General features: G+C 36.7%; 1 protein-coding gene across 1 annotated transcript in view; it reads left to right on the top strand.

The window, feature by feature from the left end:
- The window catches only part of MAN1A1 (mannosidase alpha class 1A member 1), a 154,118-nt gene that overhangs the window by 42,506 nt on the left and 93,913 nt on the right, over window positions 1-17,699 (top strand). Inside the window, exon 3 of the mRNA XM_035900687.1 lies at window positions 6,725-6,840. Coding sequence (XP_035756580.1) covers window positions 6,725-6,840 — 116 coding nt within the window. The remainder of the gene's footprint in view (window positions 1-6,724; window positions 6,841-17,699) is intronic.

The raw sequence follows: 17,699 nt of genomic DNA, 5'->3' as shown, positions 1-17,699 counted from the left end.
AGCACCCCCCCCACAAGCCCCCCAACCCAGGAGCTATTCCTCTCCAAGCCTTCTGTACTAATTTTAAAAATAGTGAGCATTGCTGCACTGGAGGAGAGCTTTTTCTAGAATTGGTTTCTGCACTTAAGTGAGTGTTACTAAAGGGCTTTTTTAATTATCTGGAACTGTATTTCATGTGCAGTACTGCAAGTTTAATAATATTATAACTTGTGGGCATGGTATAATTAGTCTCTGCAAGTGAAAAAGGACCTTTCTGGAGGGGAAAAGGGAGGCATTTAATAAATACAATCTGCAAAGCCAAAGTACTATAATTTACAAGATAATATTCCTCATATGTTGAACTGATTTATGTAGTTTCTTGTATGGAGTATTGAGGTATATGAAGATTTTTAAAGCCTGCCAAAATTTGTATTCAAAACTGTCTTGCAGTGTACACCAATGTGTATTTTTAAATTGTAAATTTATTAATATCACTCCGGAAAATTAATTGTACATGTATGTAAACAATATGATAGTTTAAATTGAAAAGCCTCAACATCTTCCCCTTGCCATCTTGTTTCTCTTCACTTTTGCTGTTGAATTCCTTGGAATTTTGGATTTCAGTATGTGTTCCTAATTTTAGGAGTAAGCCTGACATCTTTCCCAACTAAATTAATGTAAACTTGTCTAAAGAATAACATTAATAGATATGTGGATGAATGACTCAACACAGCATTCATGAGAGGAGGTCATGCTGCAGAACTGCTGTTTTTTTCAAACTTGGTCAGTATGGAGACAAGGAGGTTTATTGTCTTTTTTAATTTCCAAAAAGCATTTTTGGGGGTTATTACTGGCCTCTTGCAGGGATCTGTTGCTGCTGAGGCCATACATTTAAATTATTTTTCACAGCACTGGAAAATCAAGTGACTAGAGTGACATTTTGCGGTGCTAACAAGTTACTCGAGGTAGCTACAGCAATGGCAAACTGCAAGCGATTCCATGAACCCGGAAGGATTCCCCAACAGATGATAACTGCTCTTTAAAATAGCAAATGGGGTCTAACATAAGTAAATTTAAAATAGCACATAGTGGCATGGGGGACACAATTTTAAGTCAATACACAGAACTAGCGGACTTCAACTCAAGGTAGTAAAGATAAAAAATTTTCAATATAATTTATGGAGGTGCATAGGAAGTGGCATAGACTGAGTGGACAAGGATTTATTGTTCCTAGTGTGGAACAATACCCTTTGTAAGAGGTGGAAATATCAAATCAGTAGGCAGCATGTTCAGACAAACAAAAGAAAGTGGTTCATAATGAAATGTGTAGTGGAGCTGCATGGGTGCCAGAAGCATGGTGGATGCCAAAGGCTTCTGTGGAAAGCAGAGACGAGCAATGGAGGAAAAATTCATCAGGCTCTGTTAAATACAAAGACACCAGAGCTGGCTCTAACATGCACAAATGTACAAAATATTAGAGATTAGAAGAGTATTCTACAAATATCATGGCATTGTTTCATGTTACACATATTGAAAGCTAGAACTGTAAAAAATTGGAACTATTGTTTCTTTTCCCACTCTTACCAGCTGGTAATAGTGACTGAAATTAAAAATGTTAGTGTTGCTGAGGGTTTTCCAGCACTTGAGTAAGAGTTTCATGTTTTGTCATAGCACGCTTTAATAATTAATCACTCTTGACACTTTAAATTGCTAATGATATTGGATAGAAACCTTTTCAGTGAACTTTAAATAAAGGAAAACACTGTTTTAAAATCTGAGTCAGCTTTTGAAACAATGCCCTAAGAAACCTACAGCTCTAATCAAAACTTTAATTTTGTCAAATCTATATGTGTTCTTGAATATGTTGAGAATAATGAAATTCAGAGTCATTACTGTACAATGAATATGCATATAGAGCTAAAACAAATTGGATGCTTGCTTGATTTTTTAAAAAATTTGCATATTTAATGTTACAAAGTACCTGGTCATATTCCCCATGTTAAGAAAATCTGAACTGTTTTTAATGACCAGATTAAGAAACAATTGTGACAGATTTTATTTCTGTATTTTTGGCTGGAATTTTGAGTCTGAAATGACAAACTGGAGGAAGATTTCATAGAGTAAATCTGCTGTGACTGAGCTGCTTCAGCTTACAATAACTGGAAGGTGACAAGTTTGCCTCACTGGCTGAAAACAATGAAGAGTCTAAGATCAGGGTGGGGCTGAGTGCAATACAAATACAGCTATGTATAAAACTTTCTTTTCCAAAATGCTACAAAGTGGCCCTAAAAAGCAGTTCTTCTAACAGTAGCACAGAAAACATCTTTTGTAATGTTTTCCCTTTTTTGGAAGGGATATCCATTATTATTTCAATGTGCTAATTTCCATCATATTACAAAAATTACAAATTTGAATGTCCTATATTAATTTTCATACTTCGTATTAGAATCACAAAACTGTAACGCTTTTTCTGGAAGAAAAAACAACATTCTACTCATCTACAGCCATGCAAGAACAAGAAATCCTAGTTTACGAAACCTGTTGGATGGTGAACAGTTATAGGTGAGGGAACTGATGGCATGACCTGGGGCCACTTCATAGTTCATCTTTCCTTATATTCCATTTTTGTCTTATGCTTTGCCACGGTTTCCTTCCAGTCAGAATATGACAAAGTCAGAAAAAGAAAAGCAGTTGAATTTGAGAAGAGTAAGGGGCCTGGCTTCCATCCTGTTATAGACAGTGCGTTAGGACACACATCTGAAACTTCTCCATGTAATGTTCTGTATGATGTGCTTGTAGATCACAAATCTTCATCTGTTTCAGTTATATGTATGCATATATTTGTGCTTATGTGTGTGTGTATCTCTCTATCACATCACCCCACCCCCCCACTCCAACCCCCCCAATACATTTGATGGCTAGGAGTGTGGATGTTCTGGAGACCCAAACCCCAAACTTGGTGTACAAGGGATGGGAGGAAAGTAGTAAACTGTCAAGTGCACTGACATGCATCGATTCTGCCGTCCTGGCTGTATTCTATTTCAGACTCTTTTGGCAAAAATATAAGCTGTGTCTGAAAGCCTGGGCTAGACAAATAAAAGCTGCTTTTGGCCCACCCTCCCAACAGGTTGGCTGTAAGCCAGTTGTGGTTCTTAAACCATATGGCCACATAAGCTCAGTCACAGAGCTGTGCTAATAAGCTTGTCATCCATAGTAGTTCTCTCTGTAGTGACACCCTGGAAACTAATAAAAAGTTATTCATCCTCTGATCACTTTTTTTTATTCTGCTCTGCTCCCCCACCACTGAGGTGCTACTCTGTTCTCTAATGTAATCTCCTTTTCTTATTTGTGTGCACATACCTTTGTGTTGTTAGATATTAAAAAGCATGCTGCTTAAATGGCTCTGCTGTGTATAACCCAGGGGTGATCAAGACTGCTCTGTGCCTTATATCACACTATTCTGAAGTGCCATCTTCATTAATCATCCACAAATCTTGTTAGGTTCTTTTTATATTCTTCCAGATCATTGCTAAAGATTTCAAGTGTTAAACCAGAAAGGATGCTCTGCAGATGCTGCTAGATAGTCCACTTGAAGTTTAATGTTGACTGATTTCTTTTGCTTTCTCTTCAGTTAACTAGCTTGCAGGATATTTTACGTGTTCTCTATTAATCACTTACATGGAATAAATGACACTGTTAGTAAAGACGAGAGAGGAAAACAGAAGCGGGTTTGACAAAGGAAGTAAACTGGAGCATGTATGAGTATTTGGCCTGGAGGTTTTGCTAGAGACTAATAATGTTTCACTTTGGTAGGCTTGTACATCTGGTTATCTCTTTTATCATCAAAATTACTCACTGTAAGCTTATGTTTTATGAATTTCAAGTCCATTTTCTCTACCTTGAGTATAAAATATTTTTTGTATTATCTGTAAAATATATCTGTAATTACATGAGGTGTATGAATTTGTTCTGAGTATTACTTATGATATCTTCTTTCTGCCTAGGGCAGCTATGAAACTACCATGGTGACCGCAACTTTGCTGGCACTTTTTGTAACCCAGTGCTTGCTGTTAACCAAATTTATAGCAGTACCATCGGTGTATAACAAAACAGTCCTCCTGTCCAAATATTCTGTGTCATATAAGTGTGTATTGTAATTGCCTAGTGATAATCTTTGCCTCTTGTAGACCATGACTGCTGTGTAATTCCTTGGGAACGTAGGAACTAACATGAATGATAACTTTAAATGTATGTGCTATGTTTTGAGAAGCATAGCATATATAGACTTGTGAAATATTTGGTCTTGCTCTATAATAAGAAATGTTCATTTAACTACTTTGCATTCCTTCCCCCCGCCCTTGATGGTCTGACTGGTTATAAATGAGCTGTTCAGCTACACAATTTCCTTAACACTCTTAAGTTTGGTTTATCCTGTTGGCTAACTTAGCATAAACTACAGTTGTTCACAAGACGTAATTCTGGCCTCTAAACTGACACTTTAAAAATGCATTCTGTGTTTTTTTTACCTTTTATCCAGAATTTTGAAGTTCAAGAAAAGCTTGACTATTTAATTATGACATTAGTTGTTCTATTTCTGGAGCCTTTAGAATAATAGCAAAAGTTGTTTCAAATAAAGTAAGATCTACTTGAGGTTCTTCCATTTTCTTCTGTTTGCCTACAGGGAGAGGTCTATGCTTTAAGCAGGCCATACAGGCCAAATTCAGAAAAAAAAAATCATAGGAAGTGGGTGACTCCAAGGGCGATTTTGCAATAAGGTTGAATTCTCTTCTTTTTATTCTGACTCAGTAGTGAGTTGAAGCTCAAGTACTAATCCTTAAAATTGAAAGCTCGACTGTTTAGAGGTGGTGTTAGCTGTATTACAAGAGGATTATCACAAAGAATGTCATTGCACGGTGAGCCTATTGCAATCCACTCGAACAAATCAGGTTATACATGATTTTTCCGTAAGTGGAGCTCAGTTGTAAAAGTTCACCAGGAGCTTCTTTTGTTGTACGGAGTTACTAAACGTCTCCAGAACCTTTGCAGTAGTGTTCTTGAGCACGTGTCCTCCAGCAGTTTTCCACAATGGCTTTCACTTTCTCATGAGCTCAGGAAAAATACAAGTTACTTAGCCAAGTTTAAAGGAATGGGTTTTTTTGTTTAAAGGAAGGGCAGCCAAGCTCCAAATAAGCTCTGGGAAGATATGATGTCCTTCTTACCAAAGTATGCTGCAATTTTATTAGTGGCATATCTGGGGGAAAACATCGGTTACTTCCTTCAGAGTAGGAAAGGGATGTTCCAAAAAGGATTGTATAAGCAATTAGCAGCTGCTAAAACAGACAGCATCTTGTTCTGTTCACTGTTAGAATAATCTCAAGTATTGTTTTGTTTAAGATGATACAAATAGAAAATTATTTTCTACCTAGAAGCTTAAGTTAAGAAAGTGATGTCAGTCGTGCTATATGGAGGTCTGCAATCACTCCTCCATTTCATGAGGAAGCAGAAAACCTTCATGGTAGTAAACACAAGAGTTGACTGCAGTAGTGGGTTTCCTACTTAAATATGAGTAATTCAGTTCTGATAATTGATAAGTCTACAAAATTAAGTTTACTTTTTCATCAGGTATTTCAGAGGCAAGATGATAATCATGTTCTGTAAAATTAGTTGTAGCTACTGTCTTGTTATTTGCCTGGTGCAATCAATTCCTGAATTAGTAGTCAACTATCTACCCCAGTCACTAACCCTACCAGGGGAGAGAGCAATTGGACCTAATGACTTCCTCTGTTCCTTGCAACCTAAACCATTCTACAATTCTAAATGTTTACTTCTGTATCTGGGGTCTTCTCTAAAAAATATCTTAACAGTAGTTTGCATGTATAATGAAGATTTTCTTAGATTAAAAAGGTGTTTTAAAAAGGTCATTGTAAATTTGAAGGAAGCATGGGAAAGTTATTTGAGTGGCTTTATTTTCTCCCCGATACTCCACTAACCTTTCGGTATGGGATCACGAACAATTAATCCATGCCAAAGTGAGCATACTGATACTTCATCTTGCAACAGTAGGTGAAGGCTAGTAAACTTTTACCTGTCACGTAATAGAGGCAGAAGGATGCCGCTTTTTCAAGCAACCAGAACTTGCTCTGAAAGCTGATGGTTGGCAGTCTGTTCTGACCTGAGAAATTCAGATGTATGCAAGTTCGCCTTTACTCCCTTAGTGCTGTCTTCTGTAGGTTACATGGTGATGCAGTATCAGAAAAATAGTTTTTCAGAGAGGGTACTTCTTAAAGGGCTTGCTTAACTGAAACATGAACACTACCTATCATCATCTTAAAGCTTTATGTATGTTGTTGAGTATAAAACCAAAAAAGCAACTGATTTTTTTCATTCCAAACTGGAAGAAACAGTCATATCTCCATTTATTGAGATTTATTGTCTTCTATGAATTATATTTTACAGTGAACTGTTCCATCAGTGTTTAAAAATGCAAAATCATGGCTGAAAATGCAGTGCATCAGCACGGCTCTATTAGTGGAAGAAATACTTAAATATTATGAAACTATGTTGTGGCATGGGAATCAAAGTTATGGCTGTGATTTACTAGTTGTCCACTTGAATGCTTATACACCCAATTTTTAATTGGATTAATTAAAATTGGATTTTGAAATTAGAATTAATTTAAATTAATTAGATCTATTTGAAAAGCCTTCTGTTGGAAAGTAAATCACTGGCTCTTCATGTATTTCAGGTAACATTCAAGGAGCAACAATAGTGGATGCCCTTGATACGCTATACATCATGGAAATGAAAGAGGAATTCAAGGAAGCCAAGGAGTGGGTTGAAAAAAACTTAGATTTCAATGTGGTAAGTAGTGTTGCTGATTAACATTTAATGCTCTGTTTAGTCTCCAGGGGCCAACTGAAGACTGGGTTCTAATATTGCAAGCATGATATGAGGCTACAAAATTTAGATCATTGGTAGATAAAACAAGGCAGGAAGTAGAAACATAATAAACTTACTGCTCTGCTTATACGCAGCTTTTCAGTCTGAGAGATTTAGGTAGATAGGAGGCAATGAGCTGGACTGAAGGAAGGAAAAAAGAATATTGTAAACAATTAACTTTTCAGCCCTTTTGGATAGAAGAATCAGGACACCGCAAGCATTAATTTTTCAGTTCTGTAAACACTTTACATTTCCACTTTGTGAATTCTTCCACAAATTAGACTTGCATTTAAAGAAAGCCACACACCATACATACCTTTTAAGTTCCTTTGTGTATTCTAGTAAAGTTAAATCCCATAAGTTAGGCTGAGCTGTTGGCACAAACTTAGCTGCTTTAGTCTTACAAGGCACCAGGTCATCACAACTGCATGTACAGGTCATCCTATTAACTGGTAAATATGCAGCTGGGAGCAAAGTTCATTCTTAAAGTTTTTATTCTAGAAAGGCCCTGAACAGGCAAGAACCTCTGTAAAATTTCAATATTTCAATTCAATTGAGAAGTCCTTGGTCTCTTGCTCTTTTTTTTTTTTTTTTTTTTTTTTTTTTTTTTTCTTTTGTGGGCCAGAGTGTGTATGTAATTGCTGGGTACAGAGAGCTAATGGAGTACCTCTGCTGTAGTAAAGTAGGAAAGCGTTGTAGGCACAGTACACTGAGCACTTAAAAGCTCTCGTAGTTGCCATGCATAATGGTAGAAACGCTTTCTGAAAAAAGGTACTCTTTTTAATATGTTACGCAAAAGTCAGGATTAATTAACTTCTCTTACATGCTTGCAAATTAATTATGATTTTAAGAAGGAGGAGTTAATAAGAGTGGATATTATGTAGTTTATATAAGCAGCAATTTAGTGTGCATTTATGTTTACATTAATAATGTAAATATAGGATATTGAACTGCTTCCGAGTACTGTCAGATGTCTGAATGACGTGCTAACTTTATCTTGTGCATAAGATATTTTTTTCCTAAAGGAATTTTTGTAATATTAAATTCCTGTCTTAGTAGCTTAGCATTATTAAGATGTTTAAAAATGTAAGAACAAAACATCATAGAAAATAGCAAACTCTGCTTTAAAGGAAGAGCTTTGCTTTGCTTGGAGGAACATCATAAAGCGCTGTAGAGTGATTTACATTAATAACACTAAAATCTTTGGGTTTGCATATATCTTGCTATAATTGTACTGGAAACTTCTACTTCTGGATAGTATTGCTTACAATTTCAGCTCCTCTTGTTAATTTATGTACTTTTTAAAATTATGTAGCACTCTTTTTTTTTTTTTTTTTTTTTTTTTTTTTTTCAGTAATACTTAAAAGCAATGAAGTCTTTCAAAATGTCTGAAATTTTGTATTGCATTAGTCAGCCAGCAATCTGCAGCAATCCAGCAGATTTACTGAAACTACTTTACGGATAATATGCATTATCTTATTCCTGATATTCCTGTAAATAGCTGCCTTAAGTTTGACACCTCACAAAATTGTTTTCATAATACTTAATAGTCATATAGAATTGAATTTTACGTGGCATCAGTAATGAGTAGATGAATTTTCCCAAAGTGGAATGAGGAAACGGGAATAATTAAGTGCAACACCAACATCAGTAATGGACATCAATTTGTTTGATGGCTGAATTGTTAGAAGCTACTCAGCTTGGACTCTTGTTTAGTTTTCTGCTTTAAATATAAGTTCTAGTATCAAATGCTGCTTTGTATTTGTATCTTATAGTTTAAAGTTCAAAATTATTTAACACAAAAGAATAGCAGGGCCCTCTCTTTTGTATTTAAGCATTTATCATGTATCGGGCATTACTTGACATTTGCTGCACTAATGTTTTGTACACTCTTACTTGCTCCTGTTTTAGAAACCTTTCACCCATGAAAGTGATTTAGTTTTTAATAAGTGACACACTGACATAGCCTTAAGTGTCATTTATTGTGAGTAGAATAAAATGTGTTTCTGTTTGATGTTTCTGGTCATTTCCTGGGCAGTAACTGCTTAATCAGCTGTTGGGGAAGCACATTTGGCTTTTATTTGTATAAAAAGGATAGTTTTTCTCTCCATTTAATCTTAAACTATGCTTTTTAAATCTTAAATTTTCTTTAAGATGTTCTTTACAAAAATAGCTGTGACTATATTCTGTGGCAGAATCTTTTCTCTTTATATTCTACATCAGTGCAGCTGGATAAAGCAAGTTTTCTTCTCTAGAAGTTTGCAATACATCAGATACTCACTGTACATGTTGAATTATTTGGCCAGCACTTGATCATTCTCATCACCTCATATAAAAGTTTCCTAATGTTCACTTTGTAAAGTAGGCAGTAGTTTATCCACATAAAAGGATTTATGGAATAAAGGTGTCTTAATGGGAAATGGCATCATCTCTTCACGTTAGATTTCAGTCCCTCAGTTCAATAAATCAGTTGTCAGGGTTACTCTTTTTTACCTTTCTGAAGAAAGCAAACTGTTCTGATTTAAATAAGTAAAATACCACCTTTCTCTGCAAACTTGTGAATTTTGGTAGGCTAGTAAGTGGACGTGTTTGGAAGCTTCCCCTTTTGGAGTATAACATGCTTAGGCTATTTTTATTATAGCTGGAGCTGTTAGCCCTATGATTTTTATAACTGAGATATCCACATTGCAGTGCTTCCTCATTTTTGATACCTTGCTGAAGTTTCAGCCAAACTGAGTAGTCCTTCAGGAATTAAGTTGCATTTTCCGATTCTTTTTTGGTCTTTGCATCATGGATGTGTGCTCTGTTTTCCATTGAATCACTTTTATCTCCATGGAGGTGTATCTTTGCTCTTCAGTTAATTTAGCTGTGGATTTGGTCTGACCTCCCCCCACACACTCCTGCCTACACACCCTTTTTGCGGTGCTCATGCATGACCCTGCCCAAGGCTGCACTGGGTCGGATTGTGTATCAACGTGTTTTAACGGAGGAGAAAGGAGCCAGTCTTTCACGGGATCACTAGGGAGCTTGGCTGTTCCCCACACACTGCTGCGTGCTTCTCTGTTTTTATTTTTTCATTATTTGCTTTAGGATCTGCACACACACAGAGCATTCATAGCTTTCTGAAAGAGTTTCTGTACCACCACCCAACTTCTCCTTCATGATGGGCAGGAAAAAGTTATTCGTCTCTGCAGCACAAGGGGTGAACCACAGTGAACCCATACTTGGGAAGAGAGATTGGAAGAGGCATCTGAATGACATGGATGAAGGGGTCAGGAGTCGGGGAGTAGTGGTGCAGAAGCTGAGCCACTTGGCACAGCAGTGAAGGGTTGGGAGTTGTTAAGTACTGGAGTTGATGGTGCTTTGCTTCTACACCCAGACACACCCCAACTTCCTTAGGATGAGACACTAACTGATCCGTCCCCCTCTTCTTCAGCCCTCCTAAATTCTTTCCCACAAAAGGACAGTCTTGACCATACTGCGTACTGGGAACAGTCCTTTGCTTACATGGTGTCCTGAAGTGTGCCTGGACATTGGCTGGAACAACAGGGGCCCAAACCAGACCAGAAGGTGCTAACAATAAAATGGTATATGGGACACTGCTTGAATTCATGCCCTGACCCACTGATCAGCCATCTGATGTGGGTGTAGTCAGGCAGGACCAGAATGGGAACAAGGTACGAAGCAGGAAGCCATGGGCTTGGGGGGAGAAGAGAAAATTGATTTCTTCTACCAGAAGATTTCACAAAGGTGAATTTGGATTCAAACTAAAATAACCTTCTTGTTGGTTATTAGTGGATTTTTGCTTTGTTTGCCTCATCCCTCTCTATTTTTGGTCAAAATGGAGGGTGGCAAGAAGTTATGGTTGCTCGGTCAGGTGAAAGTGGCAGTGCTCTGTGCAATAGCTCTATCTATGTGGATATAATTTAGTTGACTTTAGTTGACATTTTGTGCGAGCACTGAATCATCGTGCATCATCGGTCTCATCACAGATACCTTCCCTTGTTAACTGCACAGGATGGATTGACCTAGGAAAGAGTTGATGTTGTGCTGTGGGGAAAGTCTGAAAAGCGTTTCATCATTTGCTCTCAAAGATAGGTACTAAATGAGTTGAGGAACTGCATAAAGAAAAAGGAATGAGTAATATGGCAAGGATACATTCAGTCTTGTGTCCTGCCAGCACTCTTAAGCAAAGCTGTTTACAGAGGCCAGTCAGTATCTGATTTTATAAGCTACCCTGAAGTTTGAAGGCTTATTTACCAGTTCTGATTTTCATCTCTGTACTTAGCTTTGCAAATTTGAGTGTCTTTTAAAGGAGCTTTTTGTGCAGGTTCATACAACGTGGAAGTTTTGCATGTGATAGGTCTACTGCTTTGGGAACTAGAAAAAAGTGGAAAAGTATACAAACTTGAAATTATGGTTCTCTCTACTGCCATGTATAGGTTAACATGCCCCTTTTCCAAGATCCCAAAATAACAAATATTATTTGGATCTAATTGTTAAGGCATCCAGCGTTTATCTTTAGCTCAAATCTGTGGTGTGGCAGTCAGTAACAGGACAGACTTTTAGGATCCAGATTGTTTATTTCTAACTTCAGCATTTACAAATTTAAATCCTGCTACTGTCAAAATTATAGGTATTGTGATTGACTTGTACATATATTTCAGTCCATAACCTAATGTTCTGGCTTGGAGCAGATTTTTTTTTGGCACTTTATTGTTGGTGTTTTTTTCTCTTTTAAGTGATAAAATCAGAAGGTTTCCTAATATAACAATTTTTGCAAAAGGATAGCTTTCCTGTATTAAAAAAAAAAAAAGCCTATGGGAGGTGTGAGTAAATGGACTTCAAGTAAACGTATAATGGGTATGTGAGGAAGCTTAAGAAAGCCTGCAGTTGAAAATGGTTCTTTAGTCTGTGGGACTACTTGTTTACTAGTTTGCCATATAACTTGTTAGTATGCTCTAAATGCCAGAATTCGAAGTGACTTGATTTTGTTTTGATTATGAATAAAAAAATATTTTGATGGATTAAAAGGAGATCCTGCAAATTAAATGTGGTTCTCTTGCCACTAGAATTTGTTAATGCCTTCAGTAACACTTCATTTTTGTGCCTGTTTAAGATCTTGCAGTTTGCCATGTGGGGACTTCAGCAAGGTTAAATAGCATGTTAGGCAATAACCAGGCTTTGACACTTACAATAAAATGGTTGCTAAAATTGTTTCCCTCGTCTATGGGAACTGAGTATTTTAGCAAGCTGCCACTAAAGTAATTAAAATGTTGTTTAATTACAGTAGCTTAAAGTGAGCTATTGTAGTACTCTCCGTGTCTCTGTCATGCTTCCTGGACTGCTTGAAAATGCTAAGATTTGTTGTTGTTCCCAACCTTTGTGCTTCAACGGGAGGATATTATTATTCAGTAGTAATAATAATTACAAATCCTGCTCATTTCACTTGAAATGTGGGCCCTCTGTGTCCATTTTTTAGTCTAGAATTATATACATTATTCAGCATTGTTCAGTGTAGGGTCCCTGGCGTTCCCTTCCACAGCTTATTAACCTGCAAGGATACGGGCTGTTTGCAATGGTACAGTATGATATGTGGGCGTGGGGGAAGTCACTATATTCGTTGTACATAGGAGCAATAGATGGAAATGCAGATGAGGTGACTGAAGTTTTATTACACTCTTGGTGAGACAAGAACAGAAGAACTGAAGGAAAGAAAGTTTTGGAAAGAAGTTGTGCAATAAAGACTGAAACAAATTACTTGGTACAATCTGTGACCTTATTTAGATCTTTATAAGAAACTGAGAGTAAGCTCTTTATCAAATATAAATGAAGGTGACTTGATTATTGTGAATATGTTCATTCACATAAGGAGCGCACAGTATTTTCTCCAATTGAATTATGAATGGCAGAGCAAGTACCAGTGCTGATGAGTGCCAGGTGGAAGCTGATACTAGATAAATAAAATTGGGTTGTATTTCAAATGTTGTGTTTATAAGTGAGGGCAACCTCCCATGAGAAATCATAAATGGAAATTGTTTTGGCCTTGGTCTATGAATTTGTGGAGGGGAACACTTTCCTGAAAGACATACGTTAAGGAAATGGTCCAGAAGGATGTGAATACTTTTAATACTTTTTTTGGGGAAGCTGGAGGAGTCCAATAGGAGGAGGGCTTCAGGAGAGGCCAGCTGACAGTAGTTTTGTTGTCTGAACAGTGCTTTCAACACTAAATTCAACCATAGCTGGTTGAAACTTCAGCAGTTTACCAGTTGTAGACTTAACCCTCTGCTTTACAGAAGGGTGAGGGAAGTGAAGTGGTGGAGTGCAGCTGAGATCAGATTTGCCTTGTCATAGGTTTGCAAGTAAAATACAAATGCAGAGTAACACAAACTAGCTAATGTAACTCTTGGCACTTTATTTTGCTTTTCCCCATTTGGTAATATTTGTTACTTTCTGAAGATGGGGCTTCCTAAGGTATAGTCAGCCTCAGTTTTAGAGAAAGGAGTTAGTTTAATAGATTTACTAGTTAAACCTGTCACGTTCTGCAGTTTCTTGAGTGTTTCTGAGCTATGGTTCTTTTGCTTAAAAACCCACTTATTTTAGAATTTCTCATTGTCAAGACAAAATGTTCTAACACTCAGTTGTTTTGTCCTTTGATTGTAGAGACTTGCTTATTTGCATAGACTGAGTTTGAGAAAGAACAGTCTCCACTATATGTAAATAGGTTCACTTTGGTGTTATCTGTCTAGCCAGCAATGTGAAGGGTGTTACATCTCTTTGGCAAAGTCATTTTGTCTTTAGAACCTAATCAAGGAAACCAGATGAAATGCCATAAATTTGTCACGGTTTTGCTCTTGCACCACATAATGGATCCATATATTGCTTTTTTTCCAAGTACAGTGAGTAGCAGTCACAATTTCTCTGGATTTCGTATAGTACTTGGACTATCCCATTTATATATATTGCATTTATATTTCTTGCTTATCGGAAGATCAAATAGTGAATGATAAATTATTAATCAAATGTAAGATGAAAGAGCAAATTACTCATGTACTTCAATTCACATAAAAGCCCTGGAAGTAAAATAAAAATACGTTGTTCCCAATATACATCTCACTTTCCCAAACATCTGCATACTTTCAAAATCCTTTATAAAAGGGAGGCCTCCAAAATTAGCAGCCAGAGCAAGATAATATTGCATAGGAACAATAAGAGTGTAGCACAGACATGTACTAACAAAGGTGTTTCAGCTATTGTTGTACACAGCACATGGTCATGCAGTCTACTAATGAAAAGACTGTAAAATTAGAGATTATATCTATCCAGTTGGTCAGAGTCATCTTGATATTTGGGATCTTACAAAAGGAACATCGTAGTCATTTTAAAATAAGCAAGTCCGGTCACTTCTCCTTACAGAAGTTCCATTAGATATAATGGAATTAATTCAACCACTTCTCAGACCTGCTATGTAATGAAACAATGATGGTTTGAAAGAGAAAGCTGAACTTAAAAATAAAGTAAAATAATTCTGGCCTCTTCAGCTGGTGAAGTAGCAACTTTGGGAAGTGCAGATAAAGGTTTTTCCTATGTATTTTGGCGCTGTTAAATGGATCATGAGGTATTTGGGTACAGCTGGATCTGAGAGCAAAATAAAAAATAATATTGCTTACTTAGGACTTGACTGCTGAGTAGAAATATACAGACTTACTTGTACAAACTGTATGTGGATGATGATTAAAAATATGAAAAGAGGGTAATGATCAGGGTGTGGCATCTTAGATGTATAATATAAAAAATTAAAAAATCAAACCAGAAAGAAGGGTAAAGTTGGTGTAGCAGAAATCTGCTACTTTTAGGACAAGTTCACTTTTCTTAATAGACTGCTGCCTCACACAAACTTTCTGTGTAGAGGTGAATCCTTCTTTGACATGAAATTATGAAACTTCTTTAACTTTTTTGTAAATTGCTATAATTCCTGTGCTTTCTGGGAATACTACTAACCTGGTATAATGAGTTTAAGAATAACTGTGTATTAAGCATACAGCTTTCAAATCTACCATTAATGAAATGTCTGTCCATGTCATTAACTGCGTCTGCTTTAGTGGCTTGTACAAAGATTTTAGTAAATCTTTATAAGATTTATAATAAAGACGAGGATTTCAAACAAAGGTTCAGAGATGTGTGCAAGTGAAGTATTGGAAATCCGGTAACATTAAAACAATGGTTAGCTTCAGGATATGTCCTGAAAGACCACCACTTCAGCCAACGTTCAGGATTACAGCGCAATTAATCTTTGCGATTCAACAGTAAAATCTTTATTCACATTACTTCAAAGTTTTCTTTTTGTCTATAACTGAATTCGAGAAGCAGATGTAGGTGTCGGTGTATGCATACTGAGCTTAAAGGGCCTTTGTATTCCTTGAAAGATAGCAATGGTTCGTGAGTTAAGTGGCCATATTAAATCCAGAAAGGCAAAATGTAAGGTTTTAGACATAAAATATTCAGCTCATATATCACTCAGTTTACTTCAATCAATTCAAAATAAAAAAGTAATTTAATTCAAACCTTACAGGAAACACAAGTGTCTGGGATATCTGATTAACTCATTTCCTTGTCTAATACCTACCTTTTTACAGCTTCAACTTTCCCACATCAAAGAAAAGTTCTTGGCATGTGCTGAGGCTCAGAATTGAAGTAGGAAGAACCTGAACTTCTGAAGAAGGTTCTCAAGTAAAATACTACTCATAGGAGTTTCAGCTAGCTCAAGTTCCAGCGAAGAGAAGCTGCTGCTGTCACTCCTTTAATCATCCTTTCTTCAGTCAGATCAGACTTTCTTAAGTCAGATCAGTTCTCTACAAGCTGTTTTATGCATTGGATTTAGTTAAGGTAGACTTCTTTATGTAATGCAGAGTTCTTACACAGGTAGCCTGCTTAGCCCGTGAACAGCTGTATTGTCTAGTTAGTTTAGATTTCTGGAGGATTTAAATGGTTTTATATCCATCTCCCCAGTTTTACCATATAACATGATACAATGAAAAGAAATGCACAGAAGTGGCATTAGTTGAAGTTGAAGTGAATACCTGTTTCCAGTTACTTTATTCTTCTTGCTGGGTTGAGTTAGACAACTCAAATATCAAATTAATTTTGGAAACAGAAAATAAGCCACCTCTTTTTTTTTTTTTGTGGTTTCTTTCAGAATGAATAAGAGTAGACAAGTATTGGGAGAGCAGGGAGTGAGGAGAAAATGCAGAGTTTTAGTACACTTAAGATAAACTGTGAAAATTGTTATGTTCTGAACAGCGCAAGACAGCAAAATAACTTTTTCAGTCTTAACATGTGATGCCAGGGCTGAGTTCTCAATTGGCAGATGTGTGATGGCTTTACTTTGCCTCCTTGAATTGTGCTTATGTGTATAAAAAAAACTACACAGACACACACATACATTATATATGAATTATATATTAATCAGAGCAATTATGTGGATTAAATTATATCCTCCATTTTTAGAGGGGGAGGTGCACAGTAGATTTTAGAGACCAAGTTAAATGCCTGAGGGTAAGCAGACAAGCATTGTAGCAAGTCAGTGAGTGGTTTTTTTTGAAGTCTGTACCTTTACAATGATGAAACACTGAACAACTCTCCACAAGGTCTAGATACCTTTCCTTAATCAGAGTGCCTTGCAAACTGAAAAGCATGAAGTAATATTTCTAATAAGTAACCTAGTGCTGTTTTCTTCTGCAAAGGCAGTTTACTAGAATTTAAAATCCATAGAAAACAGGGAGCAACTTCTCCCCTCCTACAGAAACTGACACCTGAATGTTTAAACTGGAAAAGTACAAGAACTAGCTGGGTGAGAACAGCCTGCAAGCCCTTCTGAAGAAAATCCTGCTGCTCAACCATGCATTGTTTTATATTGAATATGGCTACAGAGTATGTCAGCAAGTAGGGAATGGAAAAACAACTCAGTAGAAGTAAGAGCAACTCAGAACACATAGAAGTCAAACACCTTATTTACCTGCCCAAAAGTTTAGAAGATTGACTGCTGGGTACCATTTTTCTGCAGAAATACAAAAACATAAAAAGTAGTGTTACATAAAAAAGCGGAGATTAAGAAACTTCAGTAGATGAGCTTTTCAACTGAATGCCTCTTGAGAGGATTGGATATTGTGTGTTGGGGTAAAATTGGAATTGACTTGGTAAAGAACAAGAGAAGGCAGTGATCATGACACTCAGATTCTATGTTTAGGTTTGAACTTAAAAAGGCAGAGACGAATGTGCTTTGAGTTTTGAAACGGGTAATGGCTGTATCTGTACTGCTCAGTACAACACACCTAGTCTCTGTCATTGGTAGCTTGGCAAGGGTTGTCACACTAATAGTGAAAGATCATCTTCTTCCTAGTGAATATGTACCATGATTACATTTTTATCATGAACATATAATTGACTCATTCTAATGTTACCTCCCATTTTACAATGACCTGCATTTAGACTTGAGGTAGGAAAATTCTTGTTATGACATTCTGATTGACAACTTCTTAAGAGGTGTCTGGGAAGTGATGGTGTGAGGTAATATAGTGCAGGACAGAGGATCTGAGAGCACATTTTGTGTGTGAACACAGAATCATCTGCAGGGAGGAGGTACTTAAATATGTGGAATTAGAGAATGCCCAGGTGGAAAAGATGGAAAGTTAAACAGGATGAGGATAATGAAGATATTTTGTTGACATGAGGAAGAGAAGGAAGTACTTTAAAATGCCTCAAGTTCGCTTATGTTGGCTTTC

Source organism: Egretta garzetta, unplaced genomic scaffold (genome assembly GCF_000687185.1).
Source record: "Egretta garzetta isolate BGI_Z169 unplaced genomic scaffold, ASM68718v1 scaffold18, whole genome shotgun sequence".
Taxonomy (NCBI): domain Eukaryota; kingdom Metazoa; phylum Chordata; class Aves; order Pelecaniformes; family Ardeidae; genus Egretta; species Egretta garzetta.
Note: the sequence above shows the minus strand (reverse complement) of the source record. Positions and strands in the feature narration are given on the sequence as shown.